At 35.0% G+C, this 24,792-nt stretch overlaps 1 protein-coding gene across 4 annotated transcripts in view; it reads right to left on the minus strand.

The window, feature by feature from the left end:
- The window catches only part of TBCK (TBC1 domain containing kinase), a 237,684-nt gene that overhangs the window by 44,291 nt on the left and 168,601 nt on the right, over window positions 1–24,792 (minus strand). For all 4 annotated transcript variants that reach the window (XM_081226529.1, XM_081226526.1, XM_081226527.1 and 1 more), the window contains exon 24: window positions 4,140–4,315. In XM_081226529.1, the coding sequence (XP_081082655.1) occupies window positions 4,140–4,315 (176 nt within the window). The remainder of the gene's footprint in view (window positions 1–4,139; window positions 4,316–24,792) is intronic.

The following is a 24,792-nucleotide window of genomic DNA, read 5'->3' on the forward strand; positions in this document are numbered from 1 at the left end:
ATGAAGAGACCAAACAGCCACCTGCATAAAGCTTGGAGAATAAAGCTTAGGAACATGAGGTTGGCTCTACCAATTGTCAGTTATATGGCCTTGGGCAAGTTGCTTAAGCCTTTTCAAGCCTCAGTTTCTTCATCAGAAAACAGAGATAATTACTTTATGCCATGCTTGGCACACTGTGAGAGCTTAATGATAGCTATTACTGGAAGTCAATTCACTTGAATCTATTAAATCTTAATAAATCTATTCATTCTAAGTGCCTCTTGTTTTAAAGTAACAGGTAAGGCATAATACTGCCACCATGTACATTTGCATTTTCAACAGGACAGTGAAAAGTCTTTAACCAACAGCATAAGTCTCCAATGGTAGATTTTTAGGAATCAGTGATTACAGGTATCCAAGCAATTAAGGGCATGTTAGTAACTCTAAAATCACACTGTAGAGATTTCTGCCTGTCCCATACCTTCTGGCTTCAGTGACTTTACCTCCTCTGACTTCCTCTCTTACTGTACTGGTATCCTTGCTGGTCCAAAATGGCCAAGCATGTTCATAGGTCAGGGTCTTTGCCTTCACTCTTCCTTCTGCCTAGAATGTTTCTCCCTGCATCATTTATAGCCTGCCTCTTTACATCATTCAGCTGTGCTGAAATATCACCTTTTCTCAGTCTTTTCTTCAGTACTTTGTCAAACTGTATCACTCTCTATCCTTCTCCTTGCTTTATTTTTATGTATAGCACTTATTCCTATTTAAGACCATATGATAAATATATTTATCTATTTCTCCAATTAAAATGTAATTTCCATGACTGCAGGGGAATTTGCCATTTTGTTTACCAACAAATCCTCAAAATCTAGTACACTACTGACTAGCACACACTAAGACAACCAGTAAATATTTGTTGAATAAATGAATGTGAGATTACATGAATATTTCTAGCTCTAAATTCTGATTCTACTGACTTTTTATGAGTACAGTCTTGCTTCTAGATTTAAAGGAAGAAAGGCCTCAGAAATCACTGGATCACTTACAGAATGCAAAAGGACATATATTGCCAACTGTCTCCTTATAACATTGAAGGGAAAATTCAATGGGTATAGGTAAGAGAGTGTGGGACACTGTGTCTGCCATCCTGACTTTTCCCTTTATATATCCTGGGGAATTTCTAGGTGCCAAACCTAGTGCTGGGGCTACAGAAATTAAAAGGACATGAGTCCTATCCATATCTTGCTTCTCTTATTCAGAGATTACTTTCCTGTTGATGCAGTTTTTGTCTGTACCATTCATTTAGTATTTAATACATACTGTCTTTACTGTTTATTTTCCACATGAAATATTTTAATGTTTATATTCTTCATACCAAAAGCAACCTAGTGAATAAGAACTATAATTTATACCTTCTTCTTAAAAAATTATCCACAGCACTACAGAGTAATATTTATTGGTTGCTATTAATAATAATGACATCTAAAAAATCAAACATCACATTCTACCATATTAATTTGAAGCACTTAATTTATGAATCTCTTCATTACTATGCACACACTTTTTCCTTGCCTTTAATTCCTTGAGCACAGGATTTAAGATTAATATAGTTAGATGGGACTTCCCTGGTGGTGCAGTGGTTAAGAATCCGCCTGCCAATGCAGGGGACACGGGTTCAATCCCTGGTCCGGGAAGATCCCACATGCTTTGGAGCAACTAAGCCCACGTGCCACAACTACTGAGTCAGCCCTCTAGAGCCCACGAGCCATAAATACTGAGCCTGCATGCTGCAACTACTGAAGCCTGCGCTCCTAGAGCCCGTGCTCCACAACAAGAGAAGCCACTGCAATGAGAAGCCCACACACAGTGACGAAGAGTAGCCCCTGCTCACTGCACCTAGAGAAAGCCCATGCTTGGCAATGAAGAACCAACGCAGCCAAAAATTAAAAAAAAAAAAAGAATAGAGTTAGAAATGTTACTTATTTCTTCATAATGTAATCAAATGGGTATGCATCATAAGACATTTTAAAAGGTCCATGAGTTTTCCGGCCTTGGAGGGCCATGTGTAGGTAGTTTGGATTCCTCAACCAAAGGGGATTTCAGAACCCACAGCTCTCCATTCTTCACTGTTTTCTTGATACTAGAAAAGACCTAGTGATAACCAATGACTTTTGGAAGTCATTTAGCTTGTGGTTTCTCTCAAAGCACTATGATGGATATACATGTGCCAACACTTGTTATTTAGAGGTGAGATAGAAGTAGATACGTGGCAAAGTAAGAGCATCCTGGAAAAGTTAGGAATGTTGTGAGGATAAATGGCCCAACATTAAGACATCTTGGTTTTTAATCAGGCTTTCAAAAGGGGATTTAGAAATTTTCACATGTTGGGTCCTTTGGGAGGGTTGTAAAAGATGAGTGACTTTATTTTCCTTTCTTCATCCCCTTGGACCCACCCTCAGTCTAAAGTGGCACAGAGAAATACTGATTATCTTCCTCTGGCTTGTAATTGTAGACAGTACAACAACCAAGCCAGGTCTCTGCCTAGTTCCAAACTTTAACCAAGTATTGTGGGATGATATAAAGGTACTCCTACATTGGGCAACTCACCTATACTTATCAGAGAACAATGTTCAGGTGAGCTGCTCTGCTTTCTACTGTTCTATTTATATGTATCCTGCAGAAAATAAAGGAGAATATCAATAAAAAATAAAGTCGGTCTACAAGGTTTGGAAAACTCGGATTGAATGTCACTTTCATATTGTGTATATTTTAAAATTTCAAGTAGTTAAGTAGTTTGAAAGGAAATACCAGGAGAGCAGTGTGTACATAAACTGCTTTAATTATTTTAGTAATAGTGCTTAACATTAGAGCACTATAATGTTATGCTTTTTTTGATGGTTTTATGAGACTATAACTAAAGGCTCAACCAAAAGAAACTAAAAAGTTAAAAAACTAAAAGTATTTTAAACCCTTGAAGTAATAGATAAGAACTTCTACATCAGGGGTCCCCGACCAGTCCACTGGTACTGAATGCTTCTTTTGGGAGTCCACTCATCTACTCTGCTAAGGAACTTCTAGTATCCCTGAGGCCATAACATCAGGAACATGAACATTTATATTCTCTCCAAACTCAGGGGTCTCACAGTTTAGGGAAAGTAGAAACTTATCACAAAAAGATGGTGATGTACCATTTGAAATAGCAGGCTTTCAAACTGTATTTTCAGTAACCTAAGATTCTAGGGATTGCTTCAGGAGTTCTGTAAATGTATGGTTTGAATTTCATTTTAAAATTTCACTTCAAAAATTATGATTGAAAATATGCACATGAAAACTTATATGCCAATTTTAGCATATAAGAAACCAACAACCTGCTAACCCTCATCTACATATAACCCTCATTTATAGTTAGTAAATGCTACAAACGTTAACTTTTGAAGAAAATTAATTGTAAAAAATTTCTTCATTTATATTTTATATATTGAGTTTTTAAGAAAGATTTTATTTTAAAAGGGAGTTACCTGGTTCGAAAAAAATCTGAAAATCATTTACCTAGATTCTAGAGTATAGAGCATCAAGGCATGCTTTACAAAAATCTGACAGATGATGAAAATATAAGGAGAAAGACTGAACTATTACTATTTTGTAACTTTTCATACTTTAATGCCAAGCAAAACCACCAGAAGTTATGGTACATTTAATATTAAAATGTCAGTGGAAAATACTTTAACATGTTCTCTATAAGCCAACATTTTGAAAATTATAATAAATAAAAGTTCAGTGTTGAAATCTGGTTCACTTTCCTCTCTAGGCTATGAGGTAGACAAAGTAAATACTTACGCTTCATCTTTGCTAAAGTTTTATCTGTGCCAGGAAGGATTCCCACAAGAACAGCAATATATAGCAGTGAAACACAAAAACCAAGAAAATAGCCCACTATTCTGGTGTTGTTTGGGAAATATTTTAAGGTTTCTGGTATGTAATGTTATCTTATGAAACATTATGCAAGTCTGTTCTGGCATCCAGTTTGACAGTTATTTAGCTATCTGAATTCAGAGGAATCCCAACTATGTTCATTGTTCCTACCACATGCCCTTTAAGTTAAAAGGAAGAAATGTGAATGAAGCAGTACCACCCTTTAAAACCTCAGGTGTAAAGGATACTCTTCACTATTCCGGATGTCAACTACCAGGAGCTTTGGTTTACTGGACTTTGTCTTCTTGGTGGGTGTTTTGAAGTGGCCTGTCACTGTAAGCTCACACAAGTCAATCAGGTCCTCTGCTGAAATCCGGGGGGATACTTCTGACTTTAGGTCATTTAATGGAATGGATTCTCTTGACTGAAAAAAAATGCACAAACAACAGAAACATTGAGAACATTATAGAGAGACAAACTATAGCCAGTACAGAATATCTTCAGGTTTTTTATGTCAATTACTATAGCATATGGGAGAACAGGAAACTGTATCTCATTTTAGCAGTGTACTGTGTAACTGTATTCCCTACCACTGATGTTTACTTTTTTATTAGTCACACATATAGGAAAGCATTATTCTTTTGCTTCACTACAAGTTCCTGGCTCAAATGTGATAGAAAGAGATGAGGCAGAACTGACTGATTTAAGAAAGATTTGACCTTGGTGTTGGTTCCAATCAAATGCATCATATGTGAGGAGTTTTTTCCAAAGGAAAGACCGATTGCCTTGTGAAATGGTAAGAACAGAAGGAGAGAGGAATCACTGCCGAATTCATAACTTTCCGAAATTTTTTGTGTGTATCAGCAAAGAACTTTAATATGTTGCAAGCATGTTCCTCTGCAAATTAACTTTAGGAGATTAGTAAGTTATATTTTGGACAAATTATACTACTTTGCTTTTTAAAAAAAATTATAAAAAAATAATAATTATAATATAAAAATACAGAATCTAGCTTTCCTTTTATTAGACAGTTTTATATGCAATTTTACTATCCATTATACAATATCCACTTAGGGGCATAAAAGTAAAACTTCCTCTATACAATTTACGTCTTACTTAGTATCACTGACACTGGTATTTTCCTGTGTGACTAGGGTTTCAAATTCATGGAACTTTGTTTATTGACAATGGACAAGAATTTAGAATAACTATAGAACAGCTCTGAAAACGTCTGCCCAAGAACCTGTACATATAATTATCATTTATCATTTCTGCTCAAGAACCTGTACATACAATTATATTAAACTTAGATATCCAAACATCAGAAACCAATTGGTATGACTTTTTAAAAAAATTAATATTCTATTTTTAACCCAGAGTCAGAATTTATTTAGCAACGTTACTGATAAAAATTATCCTTCAATAGAGTGGGCTTTCTGAAAGGGCTATCTGGATGTGTTAGCGATAATGCAAACCAAGCAAGCAAAAATCCAAACCTGGTAACAAGACAGGTATTTTACTGTGCTCATTAAACTACTGGGAGAATGACTTTGTCATGGTACCTGGAGTCTGAAATGGTAGACTTTTTTTTGGTATATGGTGTTAGAAAATGTTCTAATTTCATTTTTTTTACATGTAGCTGTCCAGTTTTCCCAGCACCACTTATTGAAGAGACTTTTTGTCCATAGTACATTCTTGCCTCCTTTGTAGTAGATTTATTGACTATAGGTGTGTGGGTATATTTCTGGGCTCTCTATTCTGTTCCATTGATCTATGTGTCTGTTTTTGTGTAAGCACCAGTTTTGATAACTGTATCTTTGCAGTATAATCTCAAGTTAGGGAGCATGATTCCTCCAGTTCTGTTTTTCTTTCTCAAGATTGTTTTGGCTATTTGGGGTCTTTTGTGTTTTCACACAAATTTTAAAATTATTTATTCTAGCTCTGTGAAAAATGTCATTGGTATTTTGATAGGGATTGCATCGAATCTGTGTATTGACTTGGGTAATATGATTGTTTAAACAATAGTAATTCTTCCAATCCAAGAACATGGTATATCTTTTCATCTGTTTGTGTCATCTTCAATTTCTTTCATCAGTGTCTTATAGTTTTCCGTGTACAGGTCTTTTACCTCCTTAGGTAGGTTTATTCCTAGGTATTTTATTTTTTTTGATTTGATGGTAAATGGGATTGTTTCCTTAATTTCTCTTTCTGATAGTTCATTGTTAGTATATAGAAATGCAATAGATTTTTATATATTAATTTGGTATCCTGCAACTTTACCTAATTCATCATGAGCTCTAGTAGTTTTCTGGTGGTGTCTTTAGGATTTTCTATGTATAGCATCATGTCATCTGCAAACAGTGACAGCTTTTCTTCTTCCTTTCTAATTTTGATTCCTTTCATTTCTTTTTGTCTGATTCTGTGACTAGGACTTCCAATACTATGTTGAATAAAAGTGGTGAGAGTGGGCACCCTTGTCTCGTTCCTGGTCTTAGAGGAAACGTTTTTAGCTTTTTACCATTGAGTATGATGTTAGTTGTGGGTTTGTCATATATGGCCTCTATTATGCTGAGGTATTTTCCCTCTATGCCTGCTTTCTGGAGAGTTTTTTATCATAAATGGAAACTTTTTTATGCTTCAAAAGCTTTTTCTGCATCTACTGAGATAATCATATGGTTTTTATTCTTTAATTTGTTAATGTGGTATATCACACTGACTGATTTGCGGGTACTTAAAAATCCTTGCATCCCTGGCATATTAACTATGAGAATACAGAGCCAGTATCTAGAACACTCTTCCCATATTTTCTGTCATGGGTCCTGGCACTAACTTCAATCTAGTTACCCAGGACAGAAATCTGAAAATCATCACAGACTCTTCATTCTTCCTTATTCCTCATTCCCATCTAACATATCCCCAAATTCCACCATAATAACTCTTGAATCTGTTGCCTGATTCACTGCTCTATCTCAGGGCTTCCATCATCCCTTACATGGACTGTAGAAGCTGTTTGCCCCTCTTGCTGCCTCCTTTTTTCTCTGCTTTGCTCTTTATTTAAAGTCATCCCTTCTAATCCATATGCCAAATGCCATGAGTTAAAATAAAAATCTCATCATGTAAATTTTATAATTAAATACAGCTCCATGGCTTCTAGACACTGATGAAGTGAAATCCAAATTCCTTGGTATAGAATATAAAGCCTTTTATAAATTGGTCTCTGTCTATAATAGGCAGGAGACCATAGGCTTTGGAGTCAGACTACCAGGACTCAAATCTTGGCCGCCCACTCATCAGTGTGTGACTTTGGACATGATATTTAACCGCTCTGCCCAATTTCTTCATCTATAAAGTGGGATAACAGCATTTATCTGAATTCTCCTAGGCTGCTGTAAGAATTAAATGTTAATCTATATAAAATATTTAGAATAGTGTCTGACACACTGTCAGAGTTCAATAAATGTTTGTTATCTTTCACCTTTTTTTCTCATCCCTCACCACCTTGTACCATGTACTTTGGCACTAGCAGACTATTTGCCTTTTTATACCACTGTGTCACCTTTGCCCACGTTGTTCCCTCTGCTTAGAATGCCGCACTTTGTCCATCTAATAAATCCTTGCTCACCTTACAAGTATCAGCTCAAATACTATTTTCTCTGTGAAGAAAGTCTTTTTGACTCCTGGCAGTCTTACTTAGTTCTTCTTCTGTGTCTGCATAGGTATCAGGTATACATCTTTATTATAATAGGATTATTTACTTCCCACTAGACTGAGAGCTCCTCAAGCATAAGGAAAATGACTTTTATGCCTATGTCTTCCCCAAGTCTTAGCAAATTATCTGACACATAAAAGATATTAAAATATATTTGTTGAATATAAATGAATAAAATGGTTTTTCTAAGTCTTCTATTACTTTTCCTGAGTAACTTTGTGCTATGTATATGTTTCCCAAACAACATGTATATACCTCCATAATAGTAATTACTATACTTGTAATACATTATCTGTTTCTCCTCTTGACTTACAACGTCCTTGAATGCAGGTTCTGTGTCTGTTCATATTTGTATCTCCAAAAGATAGCACAAGGTCTGGAACCAAAAAAACTTAATAGATATTTAATGAATGAATGAGTGAATAAAAATATGATCAAATAACATTACAGAGTCTATTGTTATGTCTGGATTACTAGACAGACTCTTCAGGGATGGCAAATCATAAGATTCTCTCTAGCCTCTGGGCACTGTAATGGTTAATCAAGAACACTGAAATCTATATCTGCCTCAATAATTTCTCACAGCCATCTCTCCTTTCCTCAACTAAAAAATTGAAGATGACAGTTGTTACCATATAAGCTTACAAAATGTACTCTAATTAATTGAAAGAAGTTAGGTGTATATAAAGAAGGCAAAAAAATAAACACACACAAAAAACTATCCCTAGGAAAGTAGGCAAAATAATTTAGTGATAATAAAAATATGAATGAAAGAAAAAATAGATTAAAAAAATAGAGTTGAAACTTTGGGGAATATCAATAAAACTAGAAAACCTGTATGTGAACTGTGTGCACGATAAGAAATGAGAAAAATATAAACAAACATATTTTTATATTTTTTCTCTCTATATATTTTCTTTATATATCGCCCTTCCTTCCTTCCTTCCTTCCTTCCTAATTATCTATAAATGAGAAAGAATATAAGCATGTAAAAATATTTGAAAAAATAAAAAAAAATTGATTCCAAATATCCCCAAAAGAATATAAAATCTGAATAGACCTAAATATCCATAGGCCTAAGTAGAGCTGAAGAGAATTGATGAATGATATGTGTGTGTGTGTATTCAAAAGTCACAGAAAAACTGAATAGACTTTGTAAATACAGGTAAAATTTTAAAGTTTTTAAATGATTACTTTAAAGAAAGGTGCCAAACACATTTTTTTTTTCCTGAAGCAATTCTATCTTGTAACTGTTCCAAGGCAAAGAAAACATTGAAAGGTTATTTTATGAAGTGACCATAACCTAATACTTAAATCTAACAAAGATAGCATTAAACAGCACCCCCCCCAATATTCCTTAAGAATATAGGTTCTTAAAAAATCTCAAAACTAGAAAACTGAATGCAGTAGCAATTTAAAAGAATGGCATACTATGACAAAGTAGGGCATATTCCAGGAATGAAGGATGGTTCAATATTAGGACAATTTTAAAAATAATTCATCACCTTTAATTAGTCAAAGGATATGAAGTATGTAATCATCACTGTAGGTGACACAAAGCCATATGTGATAAAACTTCACATTTATTCCCAATTTTAGAAAAAGAAAAACTCATGGTAAACACATATCAGAAGGCAAGTTAATTAGAATGATGAAAGATTTCATTAAGGCAGATGTTCTTTACCTCAAATATTTGATATGCTAATTAATTACGAAGCACAGAGGCAGACTTATTAAAATAAAAATGGAAAAATAATATTGTAGCTATCAGTATTATTATTATTATTATTATTATTATTTTTGGTACACGGGCCTCTCACCGCTGCGGCCTATCCTGCTGCGGGGCACAGGCTCTGGACGCGCAGGCCCAGTGGCCATGGCCCATGGGCCCAGCCGCTCCGCGGCATGCGGGATCCTCCCGGATCGGGGCACGAACCCGTGTCCCCTGCATCGGCAGGTGGACTCTCAACCACTGCGCCACCAGGGAAGCCCCAGCATTATTATTTTTATTGTTATGAAAGTTGCTGTGGAGATAATAAGAAAAATAAATACTGAGTGCAAATATTGGAAAAAAATATATATTTCTTAGACAATAGTCTTCTTAGAAAATCTAGAATAATCAGAGGAAAATCCAATAAAACTGGTAAGAATTTGGTACGGTTTTAGTTACAACATACATACAACAAAATCATTAGCTTTTCTCTACAGCAGCAGCAGCCAGTAAGAAAACACAAGGAGCAAAAGCTTTCAATCACAATATCAAAATATTCCTCCAAAACAAAATACTTAGAAATAAGAGAATCACATTTAAAGAAAATGAAAGAGTTTTGTGATGGGCATTTGAAAAACCTGAGAGACATAAAATGCTGTCTGGAAAGAAACATTCAATATTACAAGATGTTTATTTTTCCTCAGAACAATGTATTAATATATTACAATTTAATCAAAACTCTAAAAGGATCTTTCTTTTTTTTTTTTTTTTTTTGCCGTACGCGAGCCTCTCACTGTTGTGGCCTCTCCCGTTGCGGAGCACAGGCTCCGGATGCGCAGCCTCAGCGGCCATGGCTCACAGGCCCAGCTGCTCCGCGGCATGTGGGATCTTCCCGGACCGGGGCACGAACCCGCGTCCCCTGCATTGGCAGGCGGACTCTCAACCACTGCGCCACCAGGGAAGCCCAGGATCTTCCTTTTTGATTTTGAAACATAAGTTCTAAAGTTCATTTGACTAAATAGGTGAGAATGCCAAGAAAATATTGAAAAATAATAAAATACCTTGTTATATGTTAAAACTGTATAAAATAATACCACATGATATTGCACCAGAATAGACTAGAAGACAAACAGGACATAATGGGATGCACAGAAACAGACTCCAATACATATAAGTATTTGGTAAAATAGGATTCCATATCAAATCACTGGGGGAAAGGGTATATTATTTAGGATATAGTGTTGGCATCATTTATTACCTAGAACAAAATAAAGTCATGTTTCTATCTTATACTACAAAGCAAAATGATTTATAAGTGGAACAAAAAATTATGTATAAAAACTGGAATCACAAAAGAATAAGTATTGATGACTAAAATTATTTTTAAGCATACGGAAAAAGCTGAACTCTTAAAGAAGAGAAATATATGTGAAAAAAATTTAAGATGCCCTTATTATATAAAGAACTCTTTTAATCAATAAGACAAACCAATAAGAAAAAAAATCTGCTTAGTTAAAATGAATCGAGGGGAGATGTATACATATACTTGACAAAATAAACACAAATAGGTAAAGAAAATTTTTTTACCTCAATCATAGAAATATTAAAAAAACGTATATACAATCATAGAAATAGAAAAAGTAGGTAAGTGTTCTGGGATATCTTTTGTTTGTCCCTCCAGATTCGCTCTCCATTGGCTCCTGCCTCGTTCTCTGCTGGGCGGAAGATTCTATTTGCAACTACAAGAGGGACCCTCGGTCCTCTGGCTTTTAAGGTGGTACAGACAATAGGGAGAGTAAGGTCAGGATATATATTCCCCTGGTTCCCTACTTGAAAAGTCACCTTGGCCTGGCTATGTTTGTTGACCAAAGGTCACTGTTCCTCTCAAGATGGCTTTCTCTATCTGCTTCTCCTTTTTCACGTTCTGATAACCTCTTTCTCCCTGATCCCTTTTGGCCTTTGGGTGGTAACAGGGCTGTTGCTAATGTTCATAATTTACTGCATTATCTCTTATATTTTCACCAACATTCCATGATTATCTTTGTAACTATTATATCTTTGTAATTATTATCTCTGTAATTATTATAAGCATTCTTGAATTATCCTAATTTGAGTGTACAATCTTTTGCTGTTGGTTAAACTCTGACAGTAAGCGTGTAGGGAAGAACTATAAAATATGCATTTTAAGGCACATGAAAAGATGCTCAACATTGTTAATTATCTGAGAAATGCAAATCAAAACTACGATAAGGCACCACCTCACACTGGTCAGAAAGGCCATCATTAAAAAGTCTACAAATAACAAATGCTGGAGAGGGTGTGAAGAAAAGGGAACTCTTCTACACTGTTGGTGGGAATGTAAGTTGGTACAGCCACTGTGGAAATGGTATGGAGGTTCCTCAAAAAACTAAAAACAGAGCTACCATATGATCCAGCAATCCCACTCCTGGGCACATATCTGGACAAAACTATAATTCAAAAAGATACATGCACCCCTATGTTCATAGCAGCACTATTCACAATAGCCAAGACACGGAAACAACCTAAATGTCCATCAACAGATGAATGGATAAAGAAGATGTGGTATATATATACAAAGGAATACTTCTCAGCCATAAAAAAGAACAAAATAATGCCATTTGCAGCAACATACAAACAACTAGAGATTCTCATACTAAGCGAAGTAAGTCAGAAGGAGCAAGACAAACACCATATGATATCACTTATATGTGGAATCTAAACTAGGACACAAATGAACCTATCGATGAAACAGAAACAGAATCACAGTCATAGAGAACAGACTGGTGGTTGCCAAGGGGGAGGGGTTTGGGAGACGGATGGATTGGGAGCTTGGAGTTAGTAGATGTAAGCTTTTGTATATAGAATGGATAAACAACAAGGTCCTACTGTATAGCACAGAGAACTATATTAAATACCCTACGATAAACCATAATGGAAAAGAATATTTTAAAAAAGAATGTATAGGGCTTCCCTGGTGGCGCAGTGGTTGAGAGTCCGCCTGCCGATGCAGGGGAGACGGGTTCGTGCCCCGGTCTGGGAAGATCCCATGTGCCGCGGAGCGGCTGGGCCCGTGAGCCATGGCCGCTGGGCCTGTGCGTCCGGAGCCTGTGCTCCGCAATGGGAGAGGCCACAACAGTGAGAGGCCCACATACCGCAAAAAAAAAAAAAAAAAAAGAATGTATATATATGTATAACTGAATCACTTTGCTGTACATAGTAATTAACAAAACATTGTAAATCAACTATACTTCAATAAAAATCAGTAAGTAAAATAAAATACATATGTTTTAGATGTGTGAATCAACATAAACTTTCTGGAGAAAAAATTAGTAATATGCATTAAAAATTTTCAAATATGCATGCAATAGAAATTTCTTTTTAGAAATTTGTTCCATGGATATAATCACAGATTGTACAAAGTAGTATGGAAAAATATTTATCAAACATATTGTTTTTCTTAAATTATGAAAAACTGGAAATGTCAATGCATGATAAAAGGTGATAGGATAAGTAAGTAACAATGAATTCATATAAAGAAATACCATTCACCCATTAAAATCACATTTTAGAAAAATACTACTTAGTAGAGGAAATATTCAGGATATATTATCAAGGGGAAGAAGACCCTATAAAACAATAAATTCACCAAGATACCAGTTTGATGATGTATATCATAGTGACTATGTAAGTGTGTGTGTAAACACATGCATGTGTGTATAAATATATTTTCATATATATAAGAATGATGCATAGAAATGGTAAAAGTGGTAATCTGTGAGTCAGTGGAATTAATGTGGTTTTTTTAATGATTTTCTGTTTTTAAATTTTAATAATTAAGCATGAGCTGTTTTTGAAAATTTAAACATTTATAAAAATATGATTGTTTTCAACCAGCATTATTATATACTTCTCTTAAATACTTCATAACTATGAATCTAATCTGTCTGAAGACAATTCTTTTCAAATATTTACAGCAATATAAAAAGGCTTCACAAATAAGAACTCATGGCTATATTCACCATTGTAGGTAATCAGATCTGGCACTAGAAAACATATAGAGATGTTAAAGAAAAACAATAAAATCATTATTATTCTTAAATTCTGATAAGTTTTAAAATGATAAAAAAAAAAGGATCAGCAAGTAGGGCAGGCTTTCATGCATTCAAGTTCAGAAAGGAGACACACAAAAGCTAATATAGACAATTGAATAAAAAATGTTTGAAGTTCACTGGAATGTTTCACTGGTAAGGACTACTCTGTTTTTTACATGAAGAAATATTTGAATAAATGGATGTTTATTCACCTCTTCATCAAATGTATGAAGAATTTAGAGAAAAGGGCCTGTTGGCTATGAGGAAGAATATTTAATATACTTTTCCAAACTTCTACCAACACAAATGTAAATTACATTATCATCACAAAATAATTATGAAGTTTTCCTTGTTTAATGTAAGATAATAGAAATTACTTAGTAGATTACTGCCTAAATGGCTGATATTTTTCTTAGCAAGAATTGTGTTTCCTTTAAGAGTAATATATTTTGATCCTGCACTCAGAAAGAGCTCTATTTGTGATCATACTCATAATGTATATTAGAAGGTTAAAAACAAAACGACAAACACCCTTCATTATGGAAGGAAGCAACTGTCATATATTATGTTAGTTTGTGTGTGTGTGTTTGTGAGTGTGTGTGTGTGTGTTTAGGGAGAGGGTGAGAAAGAGGGATAAAATAATTATAATTATAAATAATTAGCCTCTCTAAAGCCACTTGGAAATTAAGGATTCCAAAAGATATTTATAGTACCTGGGTATAAATGAGGCCAGGAGTGCTGCTTTCAGAAGATACATGGTAGATTTGATAGTTTCTTAAAGTTTTTGAGGGATTTTCTCAGGGACAGGATGACCTCAGAATGCCTATAGTACTGGTTCTTTGAGTCATTTTAAAATCTCTTCACTTTGGAAGCAAAGTAACGTTTATTAAACATCTACTTTATAATTCTAGAACCTAAAATAAGGCAGCACAGGAAGTGACACACATTGCATATATTTCATATATAGAGAGATCTACCTTAATTTCGGGCAAAAACACTTAGAAAGATTATTAAATTTCACTGAATAATTAGAATTGGAACACCACCTGTAATACTAAAGATAATCTTCTAAAAGAAAGGTGGAAATATAAATCAGAAAGCATGAAAAGCAAAAGTAGGCACGTTTATAAGGCAGGAAACATCACAGGGCTAACCATGTATTAAATAATGTATGTTTCAACATGATGAAAATAAACACTCTTTAGGACAACTTATAAAAGCAAAACTCTACTCAAAGATCTTTTCAAGTGACATATCATGTTTCTAGGAGAGAGACTGGATCAATATAAACATGCTGATGACAACAAAGAGCCAGGTATATCAATAGCTTAAATTTCTTAGATTTCTTTTGTATCTCTCATAGCAAGAGATGAGAGGGTCTTGCCCAGAGAAGGTGCTGAAATGTCTGATAGATAAATGCATGCATGTGTAACAGGATGCTGAATGATGTTGTTCCTAGGTTGAAACAAAGAGGTTCTAATGTGCTACCAAATAATAGAAACTGCCAACAAAAGCCACCAATGTCTTCCCCAGGGCTGAGAAGGGACAGAAATTACTCTATTACTTCCAACTATCATCCCAGCACCCCTTTGTTCAAGATAAAATGCCCTTCCATTCTCATCCTGCAGGGTAGAGGAGTGGGTGTTTCTAGACACTCAAATCACTCCCCCCTCCCTCACAAGGCAAGTGATGGGGAGTGCCCAAGACAATCATTTGTAGAGATTCGGGCATACCTGAAAGAAGGGGTGGCTGACATTCTATTTTGTAGTAGAATGCCTGTTTACACAGAAGACTTAATAATCTGTCCTATACCTATCTGAGCAGGCAAGAAGTAAGGAGACTTAATAATCTGTCCTATACCTCTGGCAGTGCTGAGAGAGAGGATGGTAAGATGCTTACCTTCTCTGACCTTACATTTCTAAGCTGTATTGCGAGAATAATGACACTTACCTCACAAATTTTCTGTGAGGATCAATTGATATAATAAGTGTAAAAATGTTTGGTAGACTGTAGATCTTTATATAAAATAAATTGTTATTAAAAATCACATCCCAAAAGAAGCAGCTTGAATTTCATGGTAAAGTAGTCTTATTATAGTCTAAATTTTTAATCACCAATTAACAAATATTTAATCTACTAGCTTTGTGCTGGCCATCTTGAGAGAGACAAAATATCATTTCCACCTCAAACAGTCCCTAATCTGGTTGGAAAAAAAAGACTAACATAAAAGCAATAATATATATACATGTGCGTGTGTATGTGGGCCTTGACTTTTCAAAGTATTAAGGTAATAAATGATATTAAATACAAAAAAGCAATAATAAAACTATACAATAATAACAGAGAACATTTATATGGTGCTAACTATGTGCTGGTCACTATGAGAAGCACTTGACATATATGAGCTTATTTCAGTGTTGCAACAATTCTATGAGGTAGGTTTTATTATTTTGATCATTTTATAGAGGAGGAAATTGGGGCAGAGAAAGGTTAAATAACTTAACAAAGGCCACATAATCAGTAAGTAACAGAGCCAGGATTCAAATTTATTCTGGCTCTGGAGTCTGAGCTCTTAACCACATCATTACACTGCTTCTCTTCTAAGATTCCATGTATGGAATCACAGCTACATACTACAAGAATACAGGGAAAGGAATAAACACAATATGGGGAGAAGTAGTTAGCAAAATATAGGTGGAGGAACTAGTATTTCAGTCAGGAAATATCGGTAAGGTTTAGAAAAATAGAAAGGAAGGGGACTTCCCTGGTGGCGCAGTGGTTAAGAATCCACCTGACACGGGTTCTATCCCTGGTCTGGAAGATCTCACATGTCGCGGAGCAACTAAGCCGATGTACCACAACTACTGAGCCTGTGCTCTAGAGCCCGTGAGCCACAACTACTGAGCCTGCATGCCACAACTACTGAGCCTGTGTTCTGCAACTACTGAAGCCTGAGTTCCTAGAGCCCGTGCTCCACAACAACAGAAGCCACTGCAATGAGAAGCCCGCACACTGCAATGAAGAGTAGCCCCCGTTCGCTGAAACTAGAGAAAGCCCACGTGCAGCCGAAGACCCAAGACAGCCATAAACAAACAAACAAATAAATAAAAGAGGAAGAAGAGTGTTGCAAAGTAGGTAATTGTAAGAGTTCTGAAGTGTGAATGAGTGTAGAAATGGTCCATAAGTAATTATTGAGCACCAACTAGGTACCATGCAATGTGCTTGGGATACATTAATGAACAAAACAATGATACTTGTTCTTATAGAACTTAGAGTCAATGGGTATGAAAAAGACAATGAAGAGACTAGTCTTACTGAGCTGAACATCATCCTGGGAATTAGAGGGAAACAGATTGAATAAGTAGGTAGGGGACAGATCATGAGGGCTCTGAAAGACAGAGAAGCTCAAGGATATAAGATTTTTGGAGGCATGTGTCACATGTTAACAGCAGTATCTTAGGAAGATTAATTTGGCCATATCTTGAAGGATGAATTAGAGATGGGAAAAATGATAGGCAGAAAGACTTGTTAGAAAGTGAATTTTATGAAGATTTAGATTAAGTGATGACACTGGAAATCGAGAGCTTTGCTCTACTCATTACCTTCTTTTTTCCTTCAGTCATTCCCCTTGCCTACAAATATAGTTTTGTATTGGTCTACAGATTTTTCCTAGGCCTACAAATACATCCAATTATCTCCCACTCATAGTGAAAGATAAACATAAAGAATGAATACTAAATAATAAAATTACTCTCCAAGGGGCAAATACTTCCCTAGCTATTATCCCTCTATTTTCTCATCTCCACTTTCTTTTCATTCACTCTGGAACTCACTGCAACTTGGTTTCTGTCATGATACAGAAGAAGAAGTGGTTCATCTGCCAGGATAAAGTGTACAGTTTGGGAACACTTCTTTAAAAAGGTACCATTTGAGTTGAGATTAAAAGGACGAAGAGTAGTTTGCCAAGTAAAGAAGTGGGGCTTTACATGCATATTTTGTGTGAAGCAACTCTATCAAACACACGGGGAAGGTGTTCTGATTCTACTTCTAGGGCTTCAGTTCTACCTCTAGGAGGTATGCTGAATAAAGCCTTTCTCATTTAAAATCCTTTCCACATTTGTTTCAATTCATCCTGACATGAACAAGGCAGAAATTTCAGTCAGGTTGCTATTTTCATTTTGAAAGAATTTTTAGAAGTTTAGTTTACAAGTATGTAACCAGAGTGTCTCAGGTTTACAACCCCCGTTCCATACTGATACTGGTCTCTTCCAATAAATACGCCATGAGCTCCTTGAAAGCAGGGACTAGGACTTGTTTGTTTTTATACTTCTACTACCTAGCAGAGAGCCTGGAATTCAGTAGCTATTCAGTAAAATTGGGTGTATTGATAAAGGGGAAGAATATATGAGAGGCATTGTAAGAAAATATATGGAAGATAAAGGACAGGGATGAGTAAATGTTGGCTTTTATGTTTTGAACATGGGTGATTAAGGGAGAAAAGAAGGTAGTAACAGTGACAGACAGTAGATAAGGTGAAGACAAGTTCTGATTTAGATGTATAAAATTGAGGGTGCCTAGGGTCTACCAAGTTGAAGTGTTGAAATGCAGTTGGAGACATAAACTGGTGTTTGGGAGAAGTCATGGCTAGAGGATCATATTTTTGGAATTATCCACATAAAAACTGCAGTTTAAGTCATGAGAAATAATAAACAATTTTTTAAGCAAAAAGGAAAAAATGTTAATTTTGTTAGGCACAGATATACACTGCTGAGAAAATCTTAAACTATGTAAACTATTAACAAGGCTTAGAATACATAAAGTTGAGATTTTTTAGAGCAATATCCATCAATTCTTGTTTTCCCCTATGTCTACAATAGGCTCTGCTTTCTTAGTGCTAGATATTTCTAGCTCATGTATGAGGAGGGACAGGCTTTTGCAGATGGCACAGGCAGACATTAACTACCATTCTCAAAGTAATTTTAACAAAGAAAAACTATCGTAAAAAACTTTATCAATCTGCAAAGCTATTTTTATCCCTATATTTAAAACAATAAATTGTTTAAATGGCATTATAGTATTTTCATTTCCCCTTGTTTTTAGGAAAAATAGGAAAGGTTACTATTTCTAAGGTATAGAAATATGCATCTGAAATGGAGTCTGAAATAAAACTGTCATGCTCTGGAAGCTGTGTAATACAGCTGTCATACTAGAGAGAATATTTTTCTCCCTCAAATAAAAGAGATGCTGTACATGAATATGAAACACAAAGAAGAATGGAGATAGAATTTTTTCAGTGATTAGGGATTTTATGCTAAAATTGTCACAAACGTGCTCCTGAAAAATTGTGTGTAAGCTAAATTTCTGTAAAGAAAGTAATTTTGTCTTTGATATACAATATTGATGTTTTGAGATATTTCATCTCTCTGGGCCTCAGTTTTCTCATGTATAAAGTGAAGGGGCAGGATCAGATATCTTACGTTTGTTTTAGCTTTAGAATTCTATGACATTTTTTTCTGATTCATTTTCAACAGTTAATAGGTCACAAAACTCTTGCTTACCTCTTAGGACAAAAGTTAGAAACCTACACATAATATTTAATGACACCAAAGGAGTTTCTACTTAAAGAGATTCAGGAATGATTCTAATTGTGAGGCTTAGTAAAGTATTATTCATAAAGCATGACATGCTTATATAAACTTGGATCAACAAGAACTTACGCCTTTCAAAGACAAGTAGCTGGGAAACATTTCATAGTTTAAAGTAGTTTAAAGTGAGGGTGAAAGAAATGGAGGCGGTAAGTGAAGAATTCTCATAGTGATTTAAGGATCAAAAACAGGGTCAACATGGCAATGTGTTGGGGGGAGTGGTGGTGCTGGTGCTACTCTATACAATTTTTTTCTAAAAGATTCTGGAAATAATTTTCCATATAAAACCAGAACCTGACAGATTTCCTGGGTTGAGGTAAACAAGATGGAAATGTTAAACATGAGAGTGGCTCTACTCAGCTGAGCTCCCAAAAGAACTTGTGATACCTTCCTTCTGGAATGCGACAGAGCTGCTATTCCACACAGAACTTTACGGTCAGCTTTCAATGGCAGCAGAAATGCAGGAAGTAGAACCAGCCGGTGACTAAGAGGTATTTTAGTCAAACTGATATTCTCATCTCAAACTCTACCTTTCCAAGGTACAGTCTTTACTTGAACTGGGTTACTGACTTCATCACCCTTCTCTCTCACTCTTACTCTTTTCCTTACACATAGAAGGAAATTTTTGTTCATGTGTTCCTTGTGACTTGGGAAATTCCCCCGTCACTCCCCTCACTATATAACCAAAGTCAAGTAAACAACCAAAATACTCTCTGGCTGGAAGCTTCAGTAAATCCTGATGGGAGAAAGTCTAGAGATCTACCTCTCTTGTCCTTATTGCTGTACCAAGGACAAGGCTGGTGAGATCTCTAACGTGCTTGTGGTATTAACTGTTATTACCATGACTAATATCTGGTGGAATGATCAGCTAATATCATGTATCAGCCAACCACTGTTATTTGATATATAATCGAGATAACTTAAGTGAAGGGAAATTCAAAATTTTAGTTGTGAAGAAAGAAGACTTTAAAATTGAAGGATACTTACTTGTCTCTAATCTCTAATCATTTATTTTAACACACAACAAACCATTCCAGACAATTCTTATAAGAATATAGATACAGAAGTTTCAATGTTCATAATGTACTTAGCTGTATTTCAAACTTCTCTCACATAAATCAAGAGATTCTGATTTTAATGAGATCAGAAAGGTTATGCATCTGTCACAACCAGGCTAAAGCCAGAGATCATCAAGATGTACTTTAGGTTTATAACACACAGTATTACAGAATATGAACTGATAAATCTAATGGATCATTTCCATGATGTTAAATTGGTTAGTACCCATTTCTTAAAAAATATTTTCTTATTGAAAATGAAAGTATTTCAAGGGCAAACTAATTTTTGAATTCATTTCGGATCTAACTAGAGTTCTAGATTCCAAACTATAAATTGGGTATGAAAAAATATAGAATTTTTAAAAGAAAATCTAATTATTTTGTTTACAAAAAGTCTGTTAAATGTAACAGCAATTACAACTAACAAATTATCAGCTATAATGCAATGGAAACATTTCTGCAAAATTTATTCTAGATATATTCTATTTTAAAGTTGTTAAAAAATGTCTTCATATCTTCCTTTTGGCCTACTACAACTTAATATGCAATAAAAAAGTAATCTAAGAAAAGGAAAAATATTTGATAAAGGAGTTACAGGCAACATTTCTTGTGGTGCAGTAAACCTTTAAAATATTATAGTAACTATAAAATGTACAGATATATTTCAACAATTATATACTGTAATAAAATTTTAAAAATTTTCTTTGGCATTTCTGGACACATTGACAGACATTTCAATGTATTCAGAAGTATTTTTTATAGAAAAAAATAAAATAGATATTCTGTTGTAAAACCAGATGATAAATTTATTGGTTAAAACACATGAAGCTACTTTAATTGAAATGATAATAATGCTATAAATGGTAAGAATGCTATATATAATCAAGAATTAACCAACAAATGACTAATAGATTAAAAGTCAGAAGCTGGTACTAGCCCCTCAGATAAATGATGATGATAATGATGACAACAGTGAAAACTTAGTGTTTACTATGTGCCGCAGTGTTCTGAATATATTAACTAATTTAATACTCACGATAATCCTATGAAGTATGTAATATTATTATCTCTATTTTATGGACAAGGAAACAGGTCATGTAGCTGGTGTGGCAGAGCTGGGGTTCAAAAATTCTAGTCTGTGTTCTTTACCGCTATATCAAACTGTTTGTAAAGCCAACAGTCTTTCTGTATATATAACCAGCTGGAAAATATAATGAAATAAAATATCCCAATAATAATGGCAACAGAAAGGTTAAAATAGTAATAATGGGGCTTCCCTGGTGGCACAGTGGTTGAGAATCCGCCTGCCAATGCAGGGGACACGGGTTCATGCCCCGGTCTGGGAAGATCCCACGTGCCGCGGAGTGGCTGGGCCCGAGAGCCATGGCCACTGAGCCTGTGCATCCAGAGCCTGTGCTCCGCAGCGGGAGAGGCCACAGCAGTGAGAGGCCCGCGTACCGCAAAAAACAAAAAAAACCCCAAAACATAAAATAGTAATAATGCTAATAAGAAATACATGAGAAACCTTTAAAATGCCACAGAAGAACTAAAAGACATGGATAAATAGAAAAGCATACACTGCTTTTGGAAAAAATAAACTCTCCATATGGTATATCAATTTTTTCTACTTATTTATAACTTTAATTTAATCACAATATAAACACCAAAGTGTTTTTTTTTTTTTTCAGGGGAGGAAGGAAAAAGACAAGTCAATTCTACAATTCCCATAGAAACATAGTGCCAAATGTATGACATAATTATAATTTTAATAACCTCTTGGTACTGGAAAAGAAACTGAAACAGATGAAAATAACTGAAAACAGGATTTGGAAATGGATATAAGTACATGTGGGAATCTAGTTTTCCATAAGAGTATATGAATCAGTGGAAACCATTTAGTTTGTTCAAGAAAACATTTTATTAATCTTAAACTAATTCAAATATCTATTTGATAAGCATAAAAGTTTAAAATATATTAATTAAATCAAGCCTGTCAGGACTCTTATCTATTCTTTGCTAGTGTTTGTTTTACTTAATTTCTGTAGAACTTAATAATATCTATAATTCAGATAGACATATTTTGAAATAATTCCAGTTTAGTTGCTCATTTTGGCTTTCGTGGGAAACGAAGAAAGAAATAACCTTTAGCAATGATTCTCTAGGAGATGTGAGAATGCTGCAGATAAAATCTGTCTTTTCTTTTTTCATTATGTACCTTTATTTGTTAAATTCTGTGTTAGCACCTGTACAAATCGGGTTAACAAACTGAATTTTTAGTAGTAGATTTATTTCTCATATAACAAGGCTTGATTATTTATTTTGCATATTTTATAGGATATCCTGAGAGAATGGCTGAAAAAAACAGGACATTTATATCCTGGGATTGTGAAAATCATTAGACTCACTGAATCCTGTATATAACATGTGTGTCTGTTGTTGCTAGCCCTTCTGTAGAATTGTGCCAGAATCCATTTCTCTTTAAATGCCATGGAATGTCATTGATACCTGAAATGGCATCCCTGAACTTTGAGGTTGCATAAGAAAGATCTCAGTGGAAGACCCCAGATATTCATTAGCAGGTTGGAATTGTGCTATCTGTGCCCATTACTCTTCATGATGAAAATATATTCTATAGACTTACCCGTGAAAAAACACTGCTATTGGAGCTGTCTCAAATCAATACTGAACTAAATCAGCCTGCAAAGGAATAAAAACTGTCACCAGCATAACCTTCCTATCGACTGCAATGCAGATATGCTAATGTGTGTCAAAGCCTCGCCTTGATGTCTGTAGGGAAGTGTGCCGTGTCTCAGATCAGTCCAGCTGCTGGCTTGGGCCAATTCTAAGTAGGATTCTCTACCTTAAATCATGACAATTATTATTTTCACCAAAGATGACAAGAATTCTTACTTATTTTCTTTTTTGTTTTCCATCAAGAACTCCATCCCCAATACCCTCCTACCCCAAACTTCTAAACATCTCTCTTTTCCTTCCCAAGATCTAGCCCCTACCTCTGCCCCCCAAAATTGTTCTCAATACAGTACACTCTAGAAAGCTAGTGCTCATTCAGTCACTGTTTGATTCTTGTCTGGCTCTGAATTTTTTCTGCCCTTGTTTCACTTGCTGTATTAAGAGGGCACTGCTCCATTCAGAACAGATGATGTACACTGAAGTATCTACATTCAGAAAAGTGGCATTTACTAATTTGATGATTTAGCATAAGACCCAGGGATTTCTATAACTCAGAGGAAGACAGATCTTTAATATGCAACTGTGAATTTTGATTTCTCATACTTCACAAAAAAAGGATAGTAGTAAATGTTTAAAAATATAACGACAAGATATGTAATATGTAAATGTTTCAAGCTTCAGACTGCTGCAGTGAAACAATTAGATTTTTTAAATGAGAAAAAAACATTTAGGGTCAATGAGAAAAAGCAATAAATGCACATCATTAATTTACATATTCTTGACCTGGAAATAAAGAATTACCCTTAAGTTATTTTGTTACATTTATTTATTTATACTCTGTTTCATTTAGCAAAGGATTTGAGATTTTGGTTCAGCCTGCCCTTCCAAACAATTTTAATACATGTTTTTATCCCTTCCTGATACATTATTTCCATCTGCCAAAACAGTTTTCTGGTGCATTGAAGTAAAGTACACCCCCAACTTGGAACTGATAGACTGTAGGAAAGGAAGTTTATATGCTAACTCTGGATTTGAGGGGCTCTGTTTTAAACAACAGTTGAGAATGGAAAATGAACAGCATGGTTGTAATGGGGGCAAGGCTGGGGCACTGCTGATCATCTCTTTCATCTGAACTGAAGATACATTCCCAGCCACCTTTCCTCATGTACCCTCAGTTAGCAAGATACTTTGAAAAGATGCAGTCCATACTACTATGAAATAAGGACTGTAAAAACCTCTCTACAACTGTAAAGCCCTTAACAAATTAAATTATCAAGTGCTTGGCATTTAGTAGGTGCTTAAAACAAATGTTTGCTGAATGAATAAAACAGTCAAAATTCTCTTAAAATGATGAGGGAATAAAGGAAAAGTAAAATTAAATGTTTTTTTTTTTAAATCATTGTCTTCTCTTGATTTTTCCCTAATCCCTACCAACATTTCGCTTCTTTACATTCATTCTCTTGAAGCAAAATTGTTCATATTTTCAAGTTATCAGCAAGGAGAACAGTGTGTCACTTTCAATTCCTGATGCTTTCCATGTTATATGACAATTATGTTTATATCATACCGACTCATATATTAATACCCTGTAATTATTACTTGAATCACTACATAAATTCTGAGTTGATTCAATAGGGTTACTTTTTACTGATTTCAAGAGAGAAAACATAAAGTATTAGTAGGAAACATAGTTTTTTGAGTCCTAGATGAATTTCTCTACTTTATTTCTACATGGAAGGCCTTTGAAATTCCAGTGCTGTATGTTAGTACCAGTGACTAAAAACTGCTCTCACAAAGCAGAACAAGCAGGGGAGGGATAGCCAGGGAGAGAGAGATTTATAAGAGGGCTGGGCGTTGGCAGTAAAGACAAGAGAAGAGACTCAGAGAGTGAGCAGGCTGAGATTGCTGAGTAGTGAAACAGGTGGTGATTTTGCTTCATGAAAGGAAAGTTAACTGGTCAAAAAGGTCAGACATA

The sequence above is a fragment of the Mesoplodon bidens genome (genome assembly GCF_964165515.1).
Source record: "Mesoplodon bidens genome assembly, chromosome: 1".
NCBI lineage: Eukaryota > Metazoa > Chordata > Mammalia > Artiodactyla > Ziphiidae > Mesoplodon > Mesoplodon bidens.